Source organism: Cinclus cinclus, chromosome 3 (assembly GCF_963662255.1).
Source record: "Cinclus cinclus chromosome 3, bCinCin1.1, whole genome shotgun sequence".
Lineage (NCBI taxonomy): Eukaryota > Metazoa > Chordata > Aves > Passeriformes > Cinclidae > Cinclus > Cinclus cinclus.
The window spans coordinates 56,340,517-56,358,857 of record NC_085048.1 but is presented as its reverse complement, the minus strand read 5'-3'; the positions used below and the strand labels follow the sequence as shown (position 1 = coordinate 56,358,857).

Sequence of the window (18,341 nt, the reverse complement as noted above, 5' to 3'; positions counted from 1 at the left end):
CAAAAGTGTTACAAATATAACAATATATAGTCACTCTCATATTTTTAAAGTTGCCTGAAGGCAATAAGGATTTTTGGTAGTTAGAATCCCTCCCACGTCCCCCAGCTCCATTTGTTTATCTTAAATGTTGATTATATCCTGTAATGTTTCCTCTGTTTTTGGCCTGTGCTCTTTGGTACCTGGAGGACCTTTTCTGAGAATACACTTTGTTAGAACAGTAGAAGTTCATGACATATATCTGGGATTAAACTGAAAGTAGGCTCTAGAAGCTGAGCAGCAAAATCTGTTAAAATTTAGCAGAGTTGTGGGCTGGGAAATTTTCATGTGCTTTTCTGAACACATAAAAAAATCTACTTGTTTTTTTTTGCCATCTACCAGATGGGCTTGCTGAATCTTTGAACCTGACAGAGGCATGAATGAAAACTAGGTTTTTATTCAGGCTGTGTGTTCAATGAGAATGGCCTTTAAGTAACTCATAAACTGCCTGGCATTTTGACATGACATCTGCAAATGCCTCACAGTGGAAGACTGAAAGGACAAGGATTTCTGCTTCTTACCTGGTTCTTAAAGTTTCTTACCTTATAGCTTGAGCAATATTAGTCCCTACCACGGAATTTTGAAGACTTCTCTGAAGTCTTTGGGGCTTTTTTTTAGTTTTTTTGAATGTTAGAGACCTGCTTCAGGATTAGATAACAAAAACAGCAAAAAAAGCCTGCCTGTTCCACAAAGAAACTTTCTTGAAAAGAAAATATCTTTGTGGTATTTATTTAATGATGGCTGTTATTGTTTAACAAGGGAAGTGTGTATTTCAAGAGGGGCAAACAACTACTACTTGAATTATCAAAACAATGCAATTTTCATTTTACCATTTCCATATTGTATTAAATTATATTTTTATCTTGTCCTTCCCTTTAGTCTGAGTCTAGAAATTATTCCTCATAATTTAGTGAAATACGTTTTCTGCCAAAGCTTGATATTTGTTGCTAAGTGCTTTACTCACAAACAGACAGTTTGGCTGCAAGTGCCAAAACCCAGCTCCAAATGTTCTGCTTAAACTTTGGCAAATTCTTTTGTCTCTGGCAGGATTTTTTCTCGATCCAGCAGAATTTGTCAGCTTTTCTTTTTTTTTCAGCAGTCTTTAATTTCCAAGGAGGAGTTGGGCCACACAAGCGTGATTTGTCAGTGAAATCAACTAACCTTTATTCATGAGCTCGCAAAGGAAAAATCAGGTGGAGACTTAACCACGTGTTACATGTGATAAAATCAAGTGATGGATTTTGTAGACAAGTAAGACAAAAAGACTGTCCTTACAAATGCCAAAAGTCTGCAGCAAGTGGTTGTAGGAAGATTTGGCCTCATTTGTTACAGGCAGGGTTTACTCAAGAGATTCAGCAAAAGGTGATAGAGCAAGGTGAAGAACTGCAGCTGGAGTATGTGCAGAAAATAATAAAATGAGAGGTCTGTTGGGAAGTTCTCTTATCATCACCATGACACAGCTAACACTAAACAAGCACAGACACTGAAATAGGGTACAAAAATATAAAATTTTATTTGGCTTTGCTGGACTGTAGGTAGGCCAAAGACTTACCAGCTAATAAGCATGGGTGAGTTGAAATCTGTCCATGAAAGATTTAAAATTTTTGCAAATCTGATCCTCTTGGTTACTTGGATGTAGGCAGTCAAAAGGAAGTGCATACATTATAGATGTTGGTTGATGTTGGCCAGTTGTGAGTAGATCTGCAGAATTCAGCAAAGAATCTACTTTGTCACTGACTACACTCAGAGAAGTCAAGTGACTTCCAGACAGACCATCTCCTGAAGAGTGGCTGCAGAAGTCTACCATGAGGAAATGTCAGATTCTAATATATGAAAGTCTGACAAGAATAAACCCATTTTCTGTGTTTTAAAGCTTATTTTGTCATTAAAATCACACAATGTGTTTAAAAGAAAACTATTTTAGGAGAAAAAAAACCCAGTTATACAGTAATAGTTGGTTCTAAAAAAATTTTGCAAAAGGAAAATGTATAATTCAGATTATATTTTTGAACTATTTAACATTGGCAGTTGAAACTTTGCACTGTTTGCAGTTCTGGTTTAGTAAAAATAACACTGTTGGCTCCATATTGAGTGTTGCAGGAATGTGACCAATGTATGTGAAGTGTCCTGAGGTCAGAGCTGTCTTTCTCTTGTCTTTGTCCACATGCTGGCCACTCTCCAGCCCCAGCATTGCATTGGAGACTTCTGATGGTACCTGCAGCGTGTTACAGCACAGCGCTTTTGCTTTGTTTGCATGGCTTTTTATTACTCTTCTGAGCTTTGTGTACTCTTTGGTTTCCCTGAATAACATGGAGAAATGCTTTCCTCAGAGTGTGCAGGAAAGCCTTTGGGATTCAACAGATGAGATACATGATGGCTGATGTATTTGGTGCTGGATTCATGTCCTGCAGAGATAATGCAATAATATAAAGGAATAATCAGCTGAGAAGTCCGTTGGTGCATCTGCATTGGGTTTTGGGGTGGATGAGTAGAGTATTTTTGATATGCACCTCATAATCATCTGTCCTTGCTATGCTTTCATTTGCATCCTGGAGCAATCTCACTCTGATTTCCTGAACTGAATTCATGTTGGATGATACTAATGCAGAAGCAGTGCTTCAGGATTACAGCTATGTGACCCAACCTGTAACAGGCAGCCATTCCACAGGATCAGAGTAGAGCTAGTGCAGAGCAAAACCCCAGAAAATCCATCTCTAATTACGTCATTCTACAAATCCATTCCTTTTGGGCTGTATTCCTTGCAAGACCATTGACATGGTCTATAAATGTCATGGCTCTGTGGGCTTCTTGTTTTTATACCTCTGAAAAAATATTTGGGTAGAAATATTTAACTGCTTGGTTGATTTTTTTTGGCATATAATTTTTTCACATTTGTTGCTTCTGAGACTATAAAATATTGTCAAATCCAGATGTGACCATTATGTAGTTGCTGGCAGCCTACCTTTGCTCCAGAGCAGCTGGGGCCTGGGGCAGAGCTTCTGGAAGGTGATTACTATTAATTTTGTGTAGCAGCCCTGAACCCATTCTCCCCCAGCAAAACTCCTGGCTGCTGCACTTAGCTTCTCATCTGTTATTCTCAGTGTGCAGAGCGGACTGTCACTGTGTTATTTGGAAACCAGAAAATTATCTTATTTCTTTACGATTCATTTGTTAAATATTTTTATTTTAAACTTTATTCCAGAATTATTTTATTGAATTCCTATAGCATTTTTTTTCTTTCTCTGTCAATAGATACATTCTCGGGACTGGATTCAGATGCGACAGCAACTCCAGAAGCATATGTGATATATGATGACGGTATGGTTTAACAGTAGAAGTCTATTGCAAGTGGCATGTTGCTTTTTTCTCTGTCTTCTTTCTTTGGAACTGGGTTCAAGGAGGCAGATTGGTAAATGGGAGCTTAAGAAAGTGGTGGTGAGCTGCAAAGCAGTTCTGCATCACATGTGAAGAAAAAGGGTCCAAACCCATCTGTTTCGGGCCATAAAAGTCCCTTTGTATCAGTCCTGAAAACTAACAGAACCTATTGAGGAAATAAATTACTTTTCAGAGCTGTGTCATACACACACTTCTTCAATCCTAGATTCACCTTCTGTGGTACAACTTCTGACTCCAGCCCAGTCAAAGTCAATTACCTCCTCTAATATACAAAATCCAAATAACATCCAAGCCCTGAATAATTGAAATACCTTATCTTGTTATTTCTCTAATGTGCAGTCTGCATTTAGACAATTAAGCATGCTCATTCTGAATGAGATCACCTATGTACAAAGTAACCAATCTGCTGAATTCATGTAGAATTTAAATCAAAGAGATTTGAAATCAAATGAAAGGAAAAGAGGGAATTTTTTTTCAGAGTTATATTCATGCCATAGTGATATTATAATCAAGGTCATACATAAATTAGCTGAAGAGGAAGCATCGAGTCACAGCATTTAAGTTTGCATAGGGAATGCAAATTCTCAGTTATTAGAACTGAAATTCCCTTTTTGCCATCAGTAACATCTGATGTTCTATCCCTTTTGGTCCTCAAATTCTTGCTCCTGCCCCCACATATGGAAGTGGATAAGTGCAGACCTCAGTTAAACAAAACGGTTTTTTGTAGAATTTAATGACTGTAGAACAATGAAAGTTTTTTTTATTTGTGGTTGTAGTGCTGGGGTCTTAAGTCTAGCTAACGACAGAAAAACATTGAAAAAGAGAGTGCAGCAGTGGAAGATACCATAGACATTTGTACCTTTAATTCCAATCACTTCATACTGAAACTGACATTTATAATGTGGGGAGGAGGGGATGAACTAGAAACTGCACAATACATGCATCCCATATTCCTTACATCTCCATGGATGCAGAATATCCTCACTGCACAGGTCTTTTGCTGGGCCTTCCTGTAGGTACAGGTCACCTGTAGAATACATACACTTAAGCAGTTTAAGCACAAAACTCTCAAAGGCATGAACTGAGTTCCCCAGGCTGCATGAGGTCATGACAGGGATGCCAAATGCTACTTTCCCTTCATTTTGTGTGCCAATCAGGTAGCACAGTAGCCTTTCAAAGAGCACTGAATTTAATAGGACTGAGCATAATGAGATTCGTGTGGGACAGTTTGCCTTTCCTCATGACCACAAATGGAAAGTATTGGACTCCACACCTCCAGTCGCAGGAGGGTTTGAGAGAAGTATGAACCACTTCTAGGGCTTTAGAATAGCAACACAGAGTTTTCTTAGAAAACCATTTTTTTTTCTCTCCCTTCTCTACTTCCTTTGGCATCTGAGGGCTTTGGCCAGGGATTCAACGACTGTGTCATCTTCTCTGGGGGGTTGTGAGAGGAGGTGGCAGATGGCCATTCAGGATATTGCTGTACAAATACATTTAATTTTAATTTTTGTCCTGTTTAACTGTGTGAGTGACATGAGTATTCTGGGGCAAAGACTGTTCTCCCTGCCCATCATTTTGGTAGAAACCATTGCAAGGCTGAAGTGTGACCAGCCTCGACATAGAGTTCTGTAAGATATATGCAGCTGTCAGGGCACTTCTTTGGGACTGTGGCCGGTGACAGAATTGTTTCCCTTCTCACAGTTAAGCCAAAATTACATGAAGTGTGCTAACAGTTTCTTTTTATGTTTCCTCTGAAGACTACGAATTTTTTGAGAGTACTTTGCCACCAACCACCACCACTGTCACCACTACCACTGCTTCTACAACGACAGAATTGGAGGTTGTCTATCCAGAGACCAGTGTTGGTGGCACTGGCCCTGTGTCAGAATATGATATTGCTGGGAAGAAACGCTTCACTGGTAAGGATGCCCTTTGGATTATACAGCTTACTACTTGTGCTGCAAAGAATTCTTGTTCCAGCAAGGCCAGCCCTTAAGCTGAGACCATCGCACAAACATATCCAGTAGATGTGTGTGTGGTCCTTTTAAGGATCGCCACCTTAAAAACCTGAACAGCAGTACTTTTTCCTTGTTTCAATGCTTGCATGTCTGTGTGTGAGCCCACAATGATTTTGTTGAACCAGTAAAATCCTCTTTGTGTTCTTTCAGTGTAAGTGCTCTGCTCTGTGCTCTGCATTGTGTTTGGTCTAGCTGAAGTTAGTAAGAGAGCAAGACACCAGTGCTTAGTTCAGCTTAACTGCATCTAACTTCACACCAGAAGTTCCAGCAGGGCAAATCTCCAGTAGGTGTGAGTCTTCCTCTGTGGGACCTGATTCTTTTGCACTGATCTCTTCAACCCAATGATTTCATCCACCTTGCACAAGCATGTATGTCAAAAGGGTGCTTCAAAGTCAAGGGATGAATGGTATTTTGGATATAAACTTTCCAAAAAGTAAATCCAGTAGAGATAACTATGATTTTGGTATTTGAATATTTCCTCAGTAGAAGGCATTTGGTGAAAGAACCCCCATTACATGAGCCATGTCTCTGTGTACACAAGCCATTCAAGTGTGTAGGTTGGTGTTGCAGCACTGACTTTAGAGCTGCTCAGCTCCTTTGTCAGAGAAGCAGCTGGGGGCCAGAACAGTGGGATTTGGAGATTGTAGGGCACTGCATTCCAGCCTTCACCCCAGGCTAGTGACACCCCCTGAAGCCCTTTACATACTTCTGGCACTTGAACTGAGGTTAGGTCAGCGGCTGACTCACCTGCTGTTTCAGGAAAGAGTTCAGGGGATGGAGAATCATCTTTGACATGTCTTGGCTTTCCTTCCAATATCCACAAGCTTCATGTGGCTTACAGTGGAACTCTGCTGCTGGAATGAAATATTTGTTTTTATATATGCCAAAACTTTTTCCAGTGCATCTTCAGTTTCCCTGTCCAAACAATGTCATGATGTTTCTATTCTGCTCTCTCACTGACAGTGCTTCTTGATTCATTTAGCTGGAGAAGCTAAAATTAACTTCATTGCAAGATCTGGAAAAAATTCCTTTAGGGCATGAAATCCAATAAGATAAACCAAGAAACGTTGGTTTATGAACATTTCAAGGCACTAGGGAAATAATATTACCATTTCAGTGAATTGTATTATTGCAACTGAATAAACATTTCCAAAGCAAGTTTTATAGTCCTTACTTTGAATGTTACGGTGACTTTTAAGGCAATAAAAAGATGGTTTAATCTTTTCCTGAACTGAAGTGCAATTCCAGTCAGTATAAAGCTTTTAAAAATAGAAGTTATAGGTTGGGAGCCCATGCCTAGAAGGTAGGGACTCATGGCTCCTGGTCCCTTAGTACCCAGGGGACCACAACAATCCCTTTAAACTGGTTGGACTTCACCTTGGAATTACTTTTCACATTTCTTTTGTTGATTTGCTCCAGCTTCAGAATGTTTGTGCAAGAACCTACCACTTAGACCTGTAAAATCTTAAATGATTGAAGGCCCTGTCAGGGCTCTGTTTCCATGTTGGAAAGGCAGAATTTGGGTGACCTTTTCATCCCACCTTCCATAGCAGCTGGAGGTAGCATGCAGAGGGTGCTGCAGCCAGACTGCTCTCTACTGCCTCTTGTAGCAAAGACAGTCCTTCTGTCTTTGCATAATTTAGTACAGTTGTGAGTGTGGGGTATGTAAACCTGAATGTTGGCATCCCATTCTCCCTGCTCATCAATCAACTTGGCTGCAAGCCATGCTTTGTTGGCAGCAGCCTCTGGGCTGGAATGTGAGGAATTTTAAAATGCACCACAAAACTTGACTCTCTTTAGGCAATTGCCTGTGTGCTACTCTGGGATACCTCAAACTGATAACTAAATGCCATCCTTCCCTGTCTTTTCTAGCTCCTTATGTGACCTATCTCAATAAGGATCCAGCAGCCCCCTGCTCCTTGACAGAGGCCCTGGAGCATTTCCAAGTGGAGAGCCTTGATGAAATCATTCCCAATGACTTCAGAGAGAAAGATCAGCGTCCCCTGAAAGCCCCTCACAACATCACAGTTGTGGCAGTTGAAGGCTGTCACTCCTTTGTCATTGTGGACTGGGCCAAACCTGCTCAAGGAGACATGGTAACAGGTACTCTTCTGAGGGTTTCTCTCCTGATGGGAAAGTGGAGAAGGGGAAGGTTTTCCTAAATGACCATTTGTACTAGTGTCTGTGCAGCCAATGTATCACTTAAAACAGTGAATGGGTTACTTCTGTCATCTTTTTGCCTTCACTGTGTTTTAAATCAGAATTCACAACTGGTGCCATCCTCCTGTGTAATGTTCCATGATTATTAGCTAGTGATATGAAATTCTTACAGGCCAGGATTTTCCAGGAAAATTAGGCATGGAATCACTTTCCTATCCAAAGATGTTTCAACTCATTTTAATATTTGCCATGACACCTAGGGATATAATTTATTTAAAATTTAATTAGAATCCTCACAACTATTACTCTTTCCTGTTTACAGGCTATCTGGTTTACAGTGCATCCTATGATGACTTTTTAAAGAATAAGTGGTCAACCAGGACTGCAGGGTCTACTCACTTGCCAATTGAGAACTTGAAGCCCAACACACGGTAAGGATTTGATCCACTCCTTTTCAGTTCTGTTAAGGAAATAAAACTAATTTTGAGAATTATCAGTTGTTTTTCTTGGTCTTAGTATAAATGTTATATAAACATCTGATTTAGATTTTATTCATTCTGTTGGACAGCAAATTGTTCTATAAACTGCACAACAGCATGATATCTTTGCCAGATTAATCCTGGAGCAGATGGCAGTGTGTACATGTATATATGTTTGCATGTATGCAAACACATATCAGTAACAAAGAAAATATTGTTTTAAAATGCATTTTCTAGTCTTTTGCATAACTGAATCAAATGTTGGGGGGAAAGTGCACTAAAATATACCCGCGATGTGACTTGATGTGATGTGGGCCTTTCCAACATGTGTGGCCAAGATTTGATGCCTAAAAGCTGCTGGGGAAGTGCTCCCCACTGGTCTGTTTTTTGCTTTCTGTTCACATAAATAATGCTGGCAGAGAAGGCTTGGTGGTATAAAATGAGGCTGTGGCAATTGCTTAGAAGTCAGTTTAGTAGGAGCTTTAGGTATTTATCTTACAAAACATCTGACTGAGATGGCAGAACAAGAACACATGCTTCACATGATACTGAAATAATTTGTGGCAACTGGGGGCAGGGGGGAGTAAACAGCTACAGAGGGACTGCATTCAAATTATTCCTTTAGAGAGATGTTCAGTGTTTCACATACTTGTCTCAAATTCTGAGTCTGAAATTTTTTTGGTGCTCACTTGGGCTAGACTCCTCACATGCTGCAGTCTCTTAAGCACAGGTGGAAGGTGTTGCTCACACACTGGAGGGATGCACTGAGATTGTGAGCTGGAGTTAGCATGCCTTACTTGATGGTGATGCTGCAGATCTGAGGACTGACTGCTTGGACAGGCATACAGGGTTTGTGGTAGACAGAAGGAAAAAACAGTGTCAGCCAAAGTATCTTTTCTTTCCAAGACAATTCATAGGTAAAAGTAAGGTTCTGAAGCTTTAAAAGATTGAGAACCTCAACCTAGAAAACAGAACTGTTTGAGCGTGACCTTAATAGACAAAATGATAAAATAAATAAATTATGAGAAGCCAGTGCAGAGTAGCCAATTGGGTGTCAAGTGTGATGAGGCATATTTTTCTGACCACATTATATCACTTCTCCAGACTTCAGCATAGACTCACACAGGTTTACCCCTGAAGCTGCTCCTGCTGTCTGGAAAATGTCCAAGCACCAAGAAATTACAGTGTGTTTAAAGAAGGGGGTGTGCTCCCCTCTCTCCTCCACAGAGACTTCCCTCCAACCGAAGAGTTCTGAGGACATGACATCTCCTTGGGAGAGCCAGAACCTGAGCAACCTCAGGAGCAGTTCCTTACACAGGTGCACAAGGGCCATGTTCAGCAGAGGGCACTTGCACTGTCAAAGACCTGGAAAATTTGCAGGGGAATGCTAATAATGGACAAGCAGAATAAGCATGCTCAGAGCACCCGCAGAGTTAAAAACAGAAATAAGATGTTACAGGAAAACATGGTCCATCTTATCCTCTCCTGTTCTGTCTACAGTACTGTCAATCACACGCTTCATGAGGCATTTTCTTACATATCCAAGGGCAAAAAAAAGGCCACTTATTCAGAAGATTAGTAATCTAGGTCTTAGGCTGGTTCATTGTGTGTTAAATCAAAATTGTTTCACAGTGGAGAGCTTCAGTGGCACACCCTGCATCTGCTAGGACTCCTCCTTACAAAACATTTGTTGTTACAAATGTATACAGGGCGGTATGTGCCACATCTCTCTGTGGATTTCACCTGTTATAACAAGGTAGACGAGGTTTGAGATCTCCTGTTCCTAGATAGTGATGGAAGCAGTTGCAGACAGTTCTGCCTTTGTACATCGATATCCTTGTGACTTGAGGACTCCCTTTCCCTAAACAACTCTGCTCTTGTTGCTAGAACCTGGTCCTGCTTCACATCCCAGACTCCTCTGTATGCCCAGCCTTTTCCCCCTTCACCAGTATTCATTCCTCCACTCTCACTTTGTCTCCCATACAGACCAGGGAGGCATTGACTTTACACCCCAGCTTCTCCTGGCTGCAGCCCTCCATCTCTTGCTTCTGTAGCATTTCCACCTTCCAGCTGAAGCTCCTAACCTCTTCAGTCTTTCAGTTAAGTCTCCCTCTCCTCATGCCCAAAGGACAGTGTTGAAGGGCAGAGATAACTCTCTGCTTCTCATACCCAACACCTAAAGGGCTCCAGAACATCAGAAGGAGTGGCTGTAGTGAAAGCTCACAGGAATTCTGCAGCTGCTATCCACACTATGTTCACTGGAGGGGAATTGGTGGGAGTTGAGCTGCCAGCATGTCAGAGATGTACATCAGCTCCACGCTTCAGAAGGTCACAATTTGTATTTGAATGGAGTTTTATAGGATCAGCAAGGTTATAGATTCATGCATCTCCATGAACCTAGTGACTGTCTTAAGGTTCTGTTTCATGATGGGGAGTTTGAAGCAAGTGCTATTTATTTAAGCATATTGTTTCACCAGTGTCTTCCTGAAGAGGGTATAATCCATTGGCCCTTATTGTATGCTCCGTGAGGGCAATAAAGGCTTCATGTGGGGTCTGTGGTGGAGTACGAAGGATCTTTATAACAGGGAAATTGCATGTATCAGCCATTCTCGTTTACATTCTCCAAACCCACAGACTGAATTGATTGCATACCTTATGTCTTAAAAATAACTCCCTAACCACTAGAAAAAGATGCCATGCCTAAGAAAATGAAAGCGGCATGAAAGCTGAAGTTAGTCTAAAAATGTTGTGTCTGCATTGTTAGTGCATTTTGTGAGAAATGTCTGATTAAGTAATTTACTGCAAGCAGATGCTGTTGGCTACTGGGCATCCCACAAGGGGCTACGGGTGGTGCAATTTTGCAGCATGGGCAGCATATGAGAAGCAGGTTGGCATCTTGGCTGAAGTCAGCACCAAAGAAGATTTCAAGCTGTCAATGTATCCTGGAAAACATCTGCCTGTTATTTAGGTTTTACAAACAGAACAGAAATCTATGTTTAATCCATGTCATAAATTTTCTTCTGAGGCCCAGTCTGACCTCCATTTGAGAATTGGAAGTTTTTCCATTAGTGAAACTCTTGTCGGCTTCAGTGGGCACAGGAGCTGCTTCCTTGTGATGAATGATTATAAACTGTAAAATTACTTTAAACCATATTAAATCTTTGAGCCAGTAGTTTTGACAAGGTCCCTTCTCTAACTTTAATTCTAAGCTGTCACCAGAAGATGATGCAAAGGGTTGGACAGCATCTGTTCAACTACTGAATCCAGTCTTTTGCAGTCAGAAACATTATAATCCTTGCCATAAACATTTCATTCCCCTTCCTGAGCATGGTTAGATATTTTCCTGTCTTTTTCAGGAAAGCTGTGTCAGTGCCTGATGGGAGTTGCTAGTCTCATGATTTAAAACACCATCCTTCACTCCCATATCTCAGTGTCTCCTGAAATCTTTCTCTCTGTTCACTTAGATTTTGTTCCATCTGGGGATATTTTGATCCCACAGTGCCTGCTACCAGTTCCAGTGGTGTATTTCATAGGAGGTTCTTAAACATTTACTCAGGGATTACAACTGCAAACAGAGCCTGGATCTTCTCTTTCAGGGGTCAGATGCACCAAAAATTTCTATTTCCTTTCTATATCTCCATTAAAAAAAAGCCACGGTGTGTCCAACAAGCAGTATCAACCACAGGTGGCTGCTTTGTGCCGCCAGGGCCACACAAAAGAGCTAAGATGTCCTTGAAACTATTGTCCTGTGCAAGTGGTAGACCTGTGTGTCACGTACCTACTTCACACCAGCTCCATAGGAAGCTCCTCTGCCAGCTTGGCTCTAATGTCTTATTATAAAATTGGTTGTAAATATTGATGAGGGATGTGGTAGTGGGCCGTTTTAGATGGAGGGAGACACTTTGCATTAGCCTGTGAGCAAGCAGGCACCAATTTACACATTTTTCTTATGGAGGAACGGTATAGCTGTAGGAGTAGGATTTTAGCCCTTGCTGTGGGGGTGCATCCTGCCATCTCAGCCTGCCACTGAACAGAGTACAGGGATGAGGATCCATGGAGGCATGCCTTTGGAAAGTCTGGAAAAAGGAATTTGCAGCTAAGTTTGTTTTTTTTAAAAAAAAAGCTGCTTCCCTAATTATCATGCTGAGTGATTATCTCACTTGTGCTGTGAGTGCCAGCTATTTAAATCCAACAGAAGGGAGACACCTGGAATTTAGTCAAAGAACAATTTTGCTCCAAATGACAGGTATGTTGAATGACTAGTCATGCAATTTAAATGAAAAAACATGCTATATAGTCAATGCCCTGTTACAGTACACTATGTCCTTTCTTGACATATCACTAGAATTGGTATATAAAATCTCAAAGGAAGTTTATTCCTATGAGGAAAAGCCTTTTTCTTGTCTGTATTGAAAATTAACAACAAATAGTACTGCATATGTTGTGATTCTTCTGTGCCTAATGGTAACAATTCATACAGTTCTGCCTAAGCAAAGTGTAAATCAAATTATATATTGCAAATTTTGTTCATGTATTTATGTGATGAAAACCAGTTGTGTTATACTGATTTAAGATTTCCTGGCAAATTCATCAGCTGAAGGATTTTGACTAATGAAAATGTCAGATTCCTGGACCTAGAATGGCTTTGGCAATTTATTTTTTTATTCGTCATGTCTGAGAAAGAAAGATATCCCAACTGCATTATTTTATTGATATTCTTAATACAGCAGTCATAGCATTGGCTATGTTTAAATCACAGGTCAACAAGTCATGAGATCTGGCTCTCTTTTTGGTACAACTAGAGTCTTCTTGTGTGTATAAAGGCTTAGGAATCAATTTTCCAATTTAGTGAAGAAAAATGTACTCATGACTCCATCACTGGTTATTTTTTTTTTTTTTTTAGACAAGCAGGCAGGCAGCCAACATGAGCCGTCACATGTCCTAGATGGGCTTCTGTGTGTGTAGCAGGACAGCTGAATGCACAAGTTGTCTTGATTGCATAGGTGATCAGTTCCTGCATTATGCATTGGATATAAATCTGAGTGTTTTTCCCCACTTAAAGAAGTGCACAAGGTTCTTGGGCTGCTCTCTCTTCTGTTTTGAGGGGGACTATGGCACTCATATGTCTGATGGGAGTGCTTTGAGGCTACCATGAATACACATGTATTAAGTGTATTTAAAGGGTTACTCAGACAGTGCCACTGTGTTGAAAGGTGGTATCTGATTATACTTTGGAGGCAGTGGGAAGTCAGGCATCCATACTTTCCACTATGCTTTGGAGCGTTATGGGAAAGTGTGGACTGGAAAATATTTTTCTCCTGCTTTTTTGAAGGAGTTACAGCAAACACTGAGCTAAGTTAAGTTTGGTGCTGTGTTGCAGCCCTTTTGGGAACCAGAGTGAGGCTTTTTGCATTCTCTCTCCTTTTTCCCCAGACAAGCTAAACACTCTTTTATACAAAAAATCTAGGTCAGTGGTTAAAAACAGGGGCAAATTTTTCTGCCAGCAAAAGGATTGTGCTGGGCATGAACAAAAAGTGCAGCCTTGCTGAATTGTGCTATTTATCATGTTTTCTTTTTGCCACAGCATATGTGTCTTTAAAAAAAAAAGCCATGAGTTGTTTGTGAACATCGTATACTCATTAATTGAAGGCAGAACTGGCTGCAGAAAGCAATAGTGGAGTAGTTTTCTGGTATCAGCTGCAGGACACAGCAGGGACAGGGGACATGGCCCTCATGCAGACATGGGAACGTGTCCCACAGAGGGTCTCACCATGCATGTGCTCCAGGTTCAACGCAGATAAAAGGTAAATCTGGTGCCATGGATGAAGTCCAGAACATTTCAATTCTGGTAGCTTCTACATTGATTTTATCTAGACAACCTACCTGTAATTTTTAAGGAACTAACGAGATGTCTTAGCCCATACCCTGGAGATAACTACCTTGCTTCTTGGCAAAACCCAGTGTTCATGTGACTACCACCCTTCAGCCAAAGAAGAAGGATTTGTAAATCTTTCCTCCTTTTTCATAAAGACCAGTTTGATTTTAAGGCAAAGCAATTCAATTAAAATGTATTTCTTTTAATGAAAAGAAAATCAGTTTTGCCAAAGGGCTGGTTCAACCATGTCCCCTCTGGTTTGTCATTGTGAATAGTTTCATACTTGCCCTGTTATGTGTGTAGAGCTTTTAGACATGTCTGCTTTTGGATGAGAGGCTAAATCAAGGTCCAAATGCTATGTGGATATTACAGAGGCACAGTAATTTTAATTTTTTCAAAATTAATTTCTTTACAAGAATGAAACTGAGCAGGCAGGCAAGAAAGGAAAACCTAAACTCAGGAATCTAAAAAATGTTGTGCTGGAAATTTTTAAGTTATCTTCCATTCTAGTTGGTTGCTGTTGGATTGATACAAATATAAAAGAAAAAGAAGAAAATATTATCTGGGGGAAAATGTCAGGCTAGGCATCAACTGAAAATCACTGTATTTGGAAATGAACTAAAAATGTACTTACATGTATACTTCTGTAAGGGTGAGGATAAATTTGCTTCTGTTGAGCAAAGAATGGAGTTCTAGTGGTGATTCATGTGCTTTGAGTTAAGGATGTGATTTAAATACTTTGGAGGAATCAATAAGACATCATGTGATGCTTTCTTCTTTTACTCAAGTATTATGATCTTAGTGCTGCTGGAGTTTTTACAGAAAAGTCAAAAGCTTAGCTTCTGATTTCATATAAATCTGATGGAGCTTCAGTTTGCAGTTTATACCACTGTTTCCCTAGGAGTTAATCTGGTTTAAAACTGTTCCTGAGATCAGAATTTGATTTCCTTGCAACTTTTTCTTTAAGTCTTTTGCTATTAATTGTTTTGTAGAAAGTGGATGTCGTTGTATGTGGGTTTTGGAAAGGAGCTGATATATAAATATGTGTTCCAAAAATGTGCATGGGAGCAATTTCAAAAAGGAGACATTTGTCTGTTACAGCCAGCTCGTACTCTGGCTCAGTATACAACTCCATTTAATGCAAAGGATACTCAGTGGAATTCTTCTGCTTTGATTCTTACCCTATTTTAGTATTATTTATAATTTAGCCATTGCAGTGGAATCTGTTTCAATATTATTTCCCCTCTCTTCTTGTTTCAGATATTATTTTAAAGTCCAAGCAAAGAATCCTTTTGGTTATGGACCTGTTAGCTCTTCAGTCTCATTTATCACAGAATCTGGTATGGTTTGCTTTTTATTTTCATCTCAAAACTCATAATAACAGATGTGGCAGAACTATGACTTAAACCAGCATGCCAATAACAGTGATTATGCTGGACTTGCTGCTTTCATATTATGTTGGGGTTCTTTCTTAACTTTCATTATTTATTTTCAGTCAAGCTAGGAAAATAATATGCACTCCTAATGCCACTATGAAAATGTAAGTGATGTTAAAGTCAGGTCCAGGGGAACAGGAAGTTGAATTTCAAACACAAAGGGCTACTAATGTTCAACAATACAGAAGCAATGGGAAATTTAAGGTCTTTGATAGATTGACCTAACATTTAGTAAATTAGTTTCCTAATTATGAACAGCTGAACAGTTGGAAACAGTTGTCTCTGGAAGAAATACAGTAGTTCCATCAGACAGGCGAAGTTCTCTGGTTTTTTTTTTCAACAAGGCATGCTGCTCTTTCACAGGGTTAATAGTACCCTCAAGAGCAACACCCCCTTCTAAAAACAGTAGGTTTAAATGAGCTATTTTTGCCCATTTCTTCTTCTAATTCCATTGAGCCAGAGGCCCGTGACTCCACTGAGTAATAAAGAACAAATTTTTCAGTCTTTACTTGAGTGAAAGGTCTTGCTGTTTCTTGCAAATTTTGCCCTTTCAGTGGCATGGGGTTTACACCCCCAAGTCTCTGCCCTTGCTCATTTGACTTCACTCTGTAGTGCTCACTTCAGAAGGTGAAATGTGAGATAAGTCAATGGTCCTGGATAACATATTCAGATTTTCATTAAATGAATAAGAGGCTCAAGTATTAATCCAAGCATAATATTTGGCATTGCCCTGGTGGCCAAAAAGACCAACAGCATCTTGGCCTGTAACAGCAATAGTGTGGCCAGCAGGACCAGGGCAGGGATTGTGCCTCTGTACTTGGCACTGGTGAGGTCACACCTCACGTCCTGTGTTCAATTTTGGGCCCCTCACTACAAAGAAGACTTTGAGGTGCTGGAATGTTTAGAGAAGGGCTGTAAAGCTTTGGAACAGGCTACCCAGGGAAGTGGTGTAGTCCTGATCCACGTAGGTGTTTAAAAGATGTGTAGATGTGGCACTGAAGGACATGATTTAGTAGAGGACTTGGCAATGCTTGGTTGACAGTGGACTCACTGATCTTGAAGACCTTTATCAAACCTAAACAATTCCATGATTCTGTGCTGCATCTTGCAGATCATTTTCCTGCTGCCAGCATATGGGCCTGAATGCTTAGTTTTCCCATCCAAAAGCAACTCCTTTGTGAGCTTTATATAACATACTAAAGTTTGCAGCACCAATCTTTCATTTGTCAGGGCCAAAGGTGCATTTGCAGCTGTCACAAGTACAAAAACCAGTTGTTAAATGCATGGCCAGGTAGTATAGTTGCAGTGATGGAATAGACCACGAGAGAAAGAAATTGTTAATTCAGAGTACTCTTCTAATGCAAGTGTGAGGCTTGAGCTGATGGGAATATTCAATAAATAATGTCATCATAGGTTGCAGTACCTTATTGAAAATGTTCAATCAGTGATTCCATATGTTTCATGTTATAAAACAAGGTTTGGAACAAAATACTAAATTTTCTATGTGTTTTTTTTCTTCTAGACAATCCTCTCCTCATTGTCAGGCCACCTGGTAAGTTTTACTCTGTTGTTTCATTCATGAAGTTCATAAAGCATGTGCAAAACAGAATGTAGTAATTAGAAACATTTAAACATGCAGTTTTAGGTATAGTTTTAAGTAGGAACAGGTAGTAATTAATGGGACTAATTAATAAAACATTTTTTGTCTTAGGACCCTAAGAAAAGAAATCTTGTAAAGATATGTTCAAATAAGCACTTGATTTTGGCCCATCTTTTTCTCTGGTACAACAGCTTTAATTGTTTGGTAAAAAGCAGTAAACCATGTTATTCCAGTATCTGTGTCCAGTATTCAGTTACCTAAGCATTGCATGAATAGCAGGATCAGGTTTCTTTCTCTCTAGTTCTGGTGCTCATCTGTAGAAATCATCATGCCCTTATAAATGCTCAAAAATTCAAGGATTTGTTACTGACATGAATAATATGCAACAAAGCTGTTTAGCTTGCTTTGTATTTCCAAATTTGCAATAAGCTAGTTCAGCCCACCATCAGAAGATCTGATTTCCTGGTGCTGGAACTAACCTTGCTGATGGTAACCTTGGTAGTGTAACCCCAGGCAGTATGTGCTCTTTGAAGAGATGCAGGAAAAAAGACCTCATGGTTACTATACCCTGTCAGCTTTCCTAAGGAGTTAAGAGGGTTTGATCTGGATTTTTTGCTACACTTCCCATGAAAACAGTGTTCAGTATATCCCTTCCTTCTCCATTTTATTCTGCTTGCTAGTCTGGTATCTTTGTGTACTTGGAAGTCTCTGAGGATTGCTGCTCAGTGCTTCTCACATGTAAGTGTTTGCAGGATTTGGTCCATGTCCCTAGTGAGAGGAAGAATGCCTAACAGAAGAAGCTTGCAATCTCACTTGTAAACCACTAGAAACAGAAGAGTACAAACAGGGCTTTGGGCTGTAGCTAGAGAGAAAAATACCAGTTATCACACTGGAAGCTTTTTGTATCTTTCTGTATACATGAATACAACAGCAATTTTAAAATAAATTCTATTATCTTGGTAGTACAAAGCAAGTATTTAGGTAAGCCAGTAGGAATATTTCTTCTTTTGCAATACAATTAAACAGTCTTGTCTGCAGCAGTGCTCTGATTAGGGTTCCCCAAGAAAAGTCTCCCTTGTCTGTTATTGGAAGCTAATCTGTTTAGATATAATCTGGGAAAACAAAACAGAAAAGTATATTTGTGATATGATCTTTTAAACTAAATAGCAAGAAGACGCTTCACAGGCTGTTGCTCACCGTGGAGTTCTTAACATCTGTTCTTCTGTAAAAGGGTTGTGTTTTATAGTCTTAAAATATGTCAGACCTAAGATCAGGCTGTGTTAACAAGAGAAACTGTGATACTAGCTGGAGAAGAAATCTTACTGAAACAATTAAGACTGT

At 39.9% G+C, this 18,341-nt stretch overlaps 1 protein-coding gene across 1 annotated transcript in view; it reads left to right on the top strand.

The window, feature by feature from the left end:
- Positions 1 to 18,341, top strand: part of FNDC1 (fibronectin type III domain containing 1) — a 37,451-nt gene that overhangs the window by 16,310 nt on the left and 2,800 nt on the right. The window contains exons 12-17 of the mRNA XM_062488857.1: positions 3,289 to 3,354; positions 5,190 to 5,351; positions 7,323 to 7,553; positions 7,933 to 8,041; positions 15,225 to 15,304; positions 16,923 to 16,952. Of these exons, the coding sequence (XP_062344841.1) occupies positions 3,289 to 3,354; positions 5,190 to 5,351; positions 7,323 to 7,553; positions 7,933 to 8,041; positions 15,225 to 15,304; positions 16,923 to 16,952 (678 nt within the window). The remainder of the gene's footprint in view (positions 1 to 3,288; positions 3,355 to 5,189; positions 5,352 to 7,322; positions 7,554 to 7,932; positions 8,042 to 15,224; positions 15,305 to 16,922; positions 16,953 to 18,341) is intronic.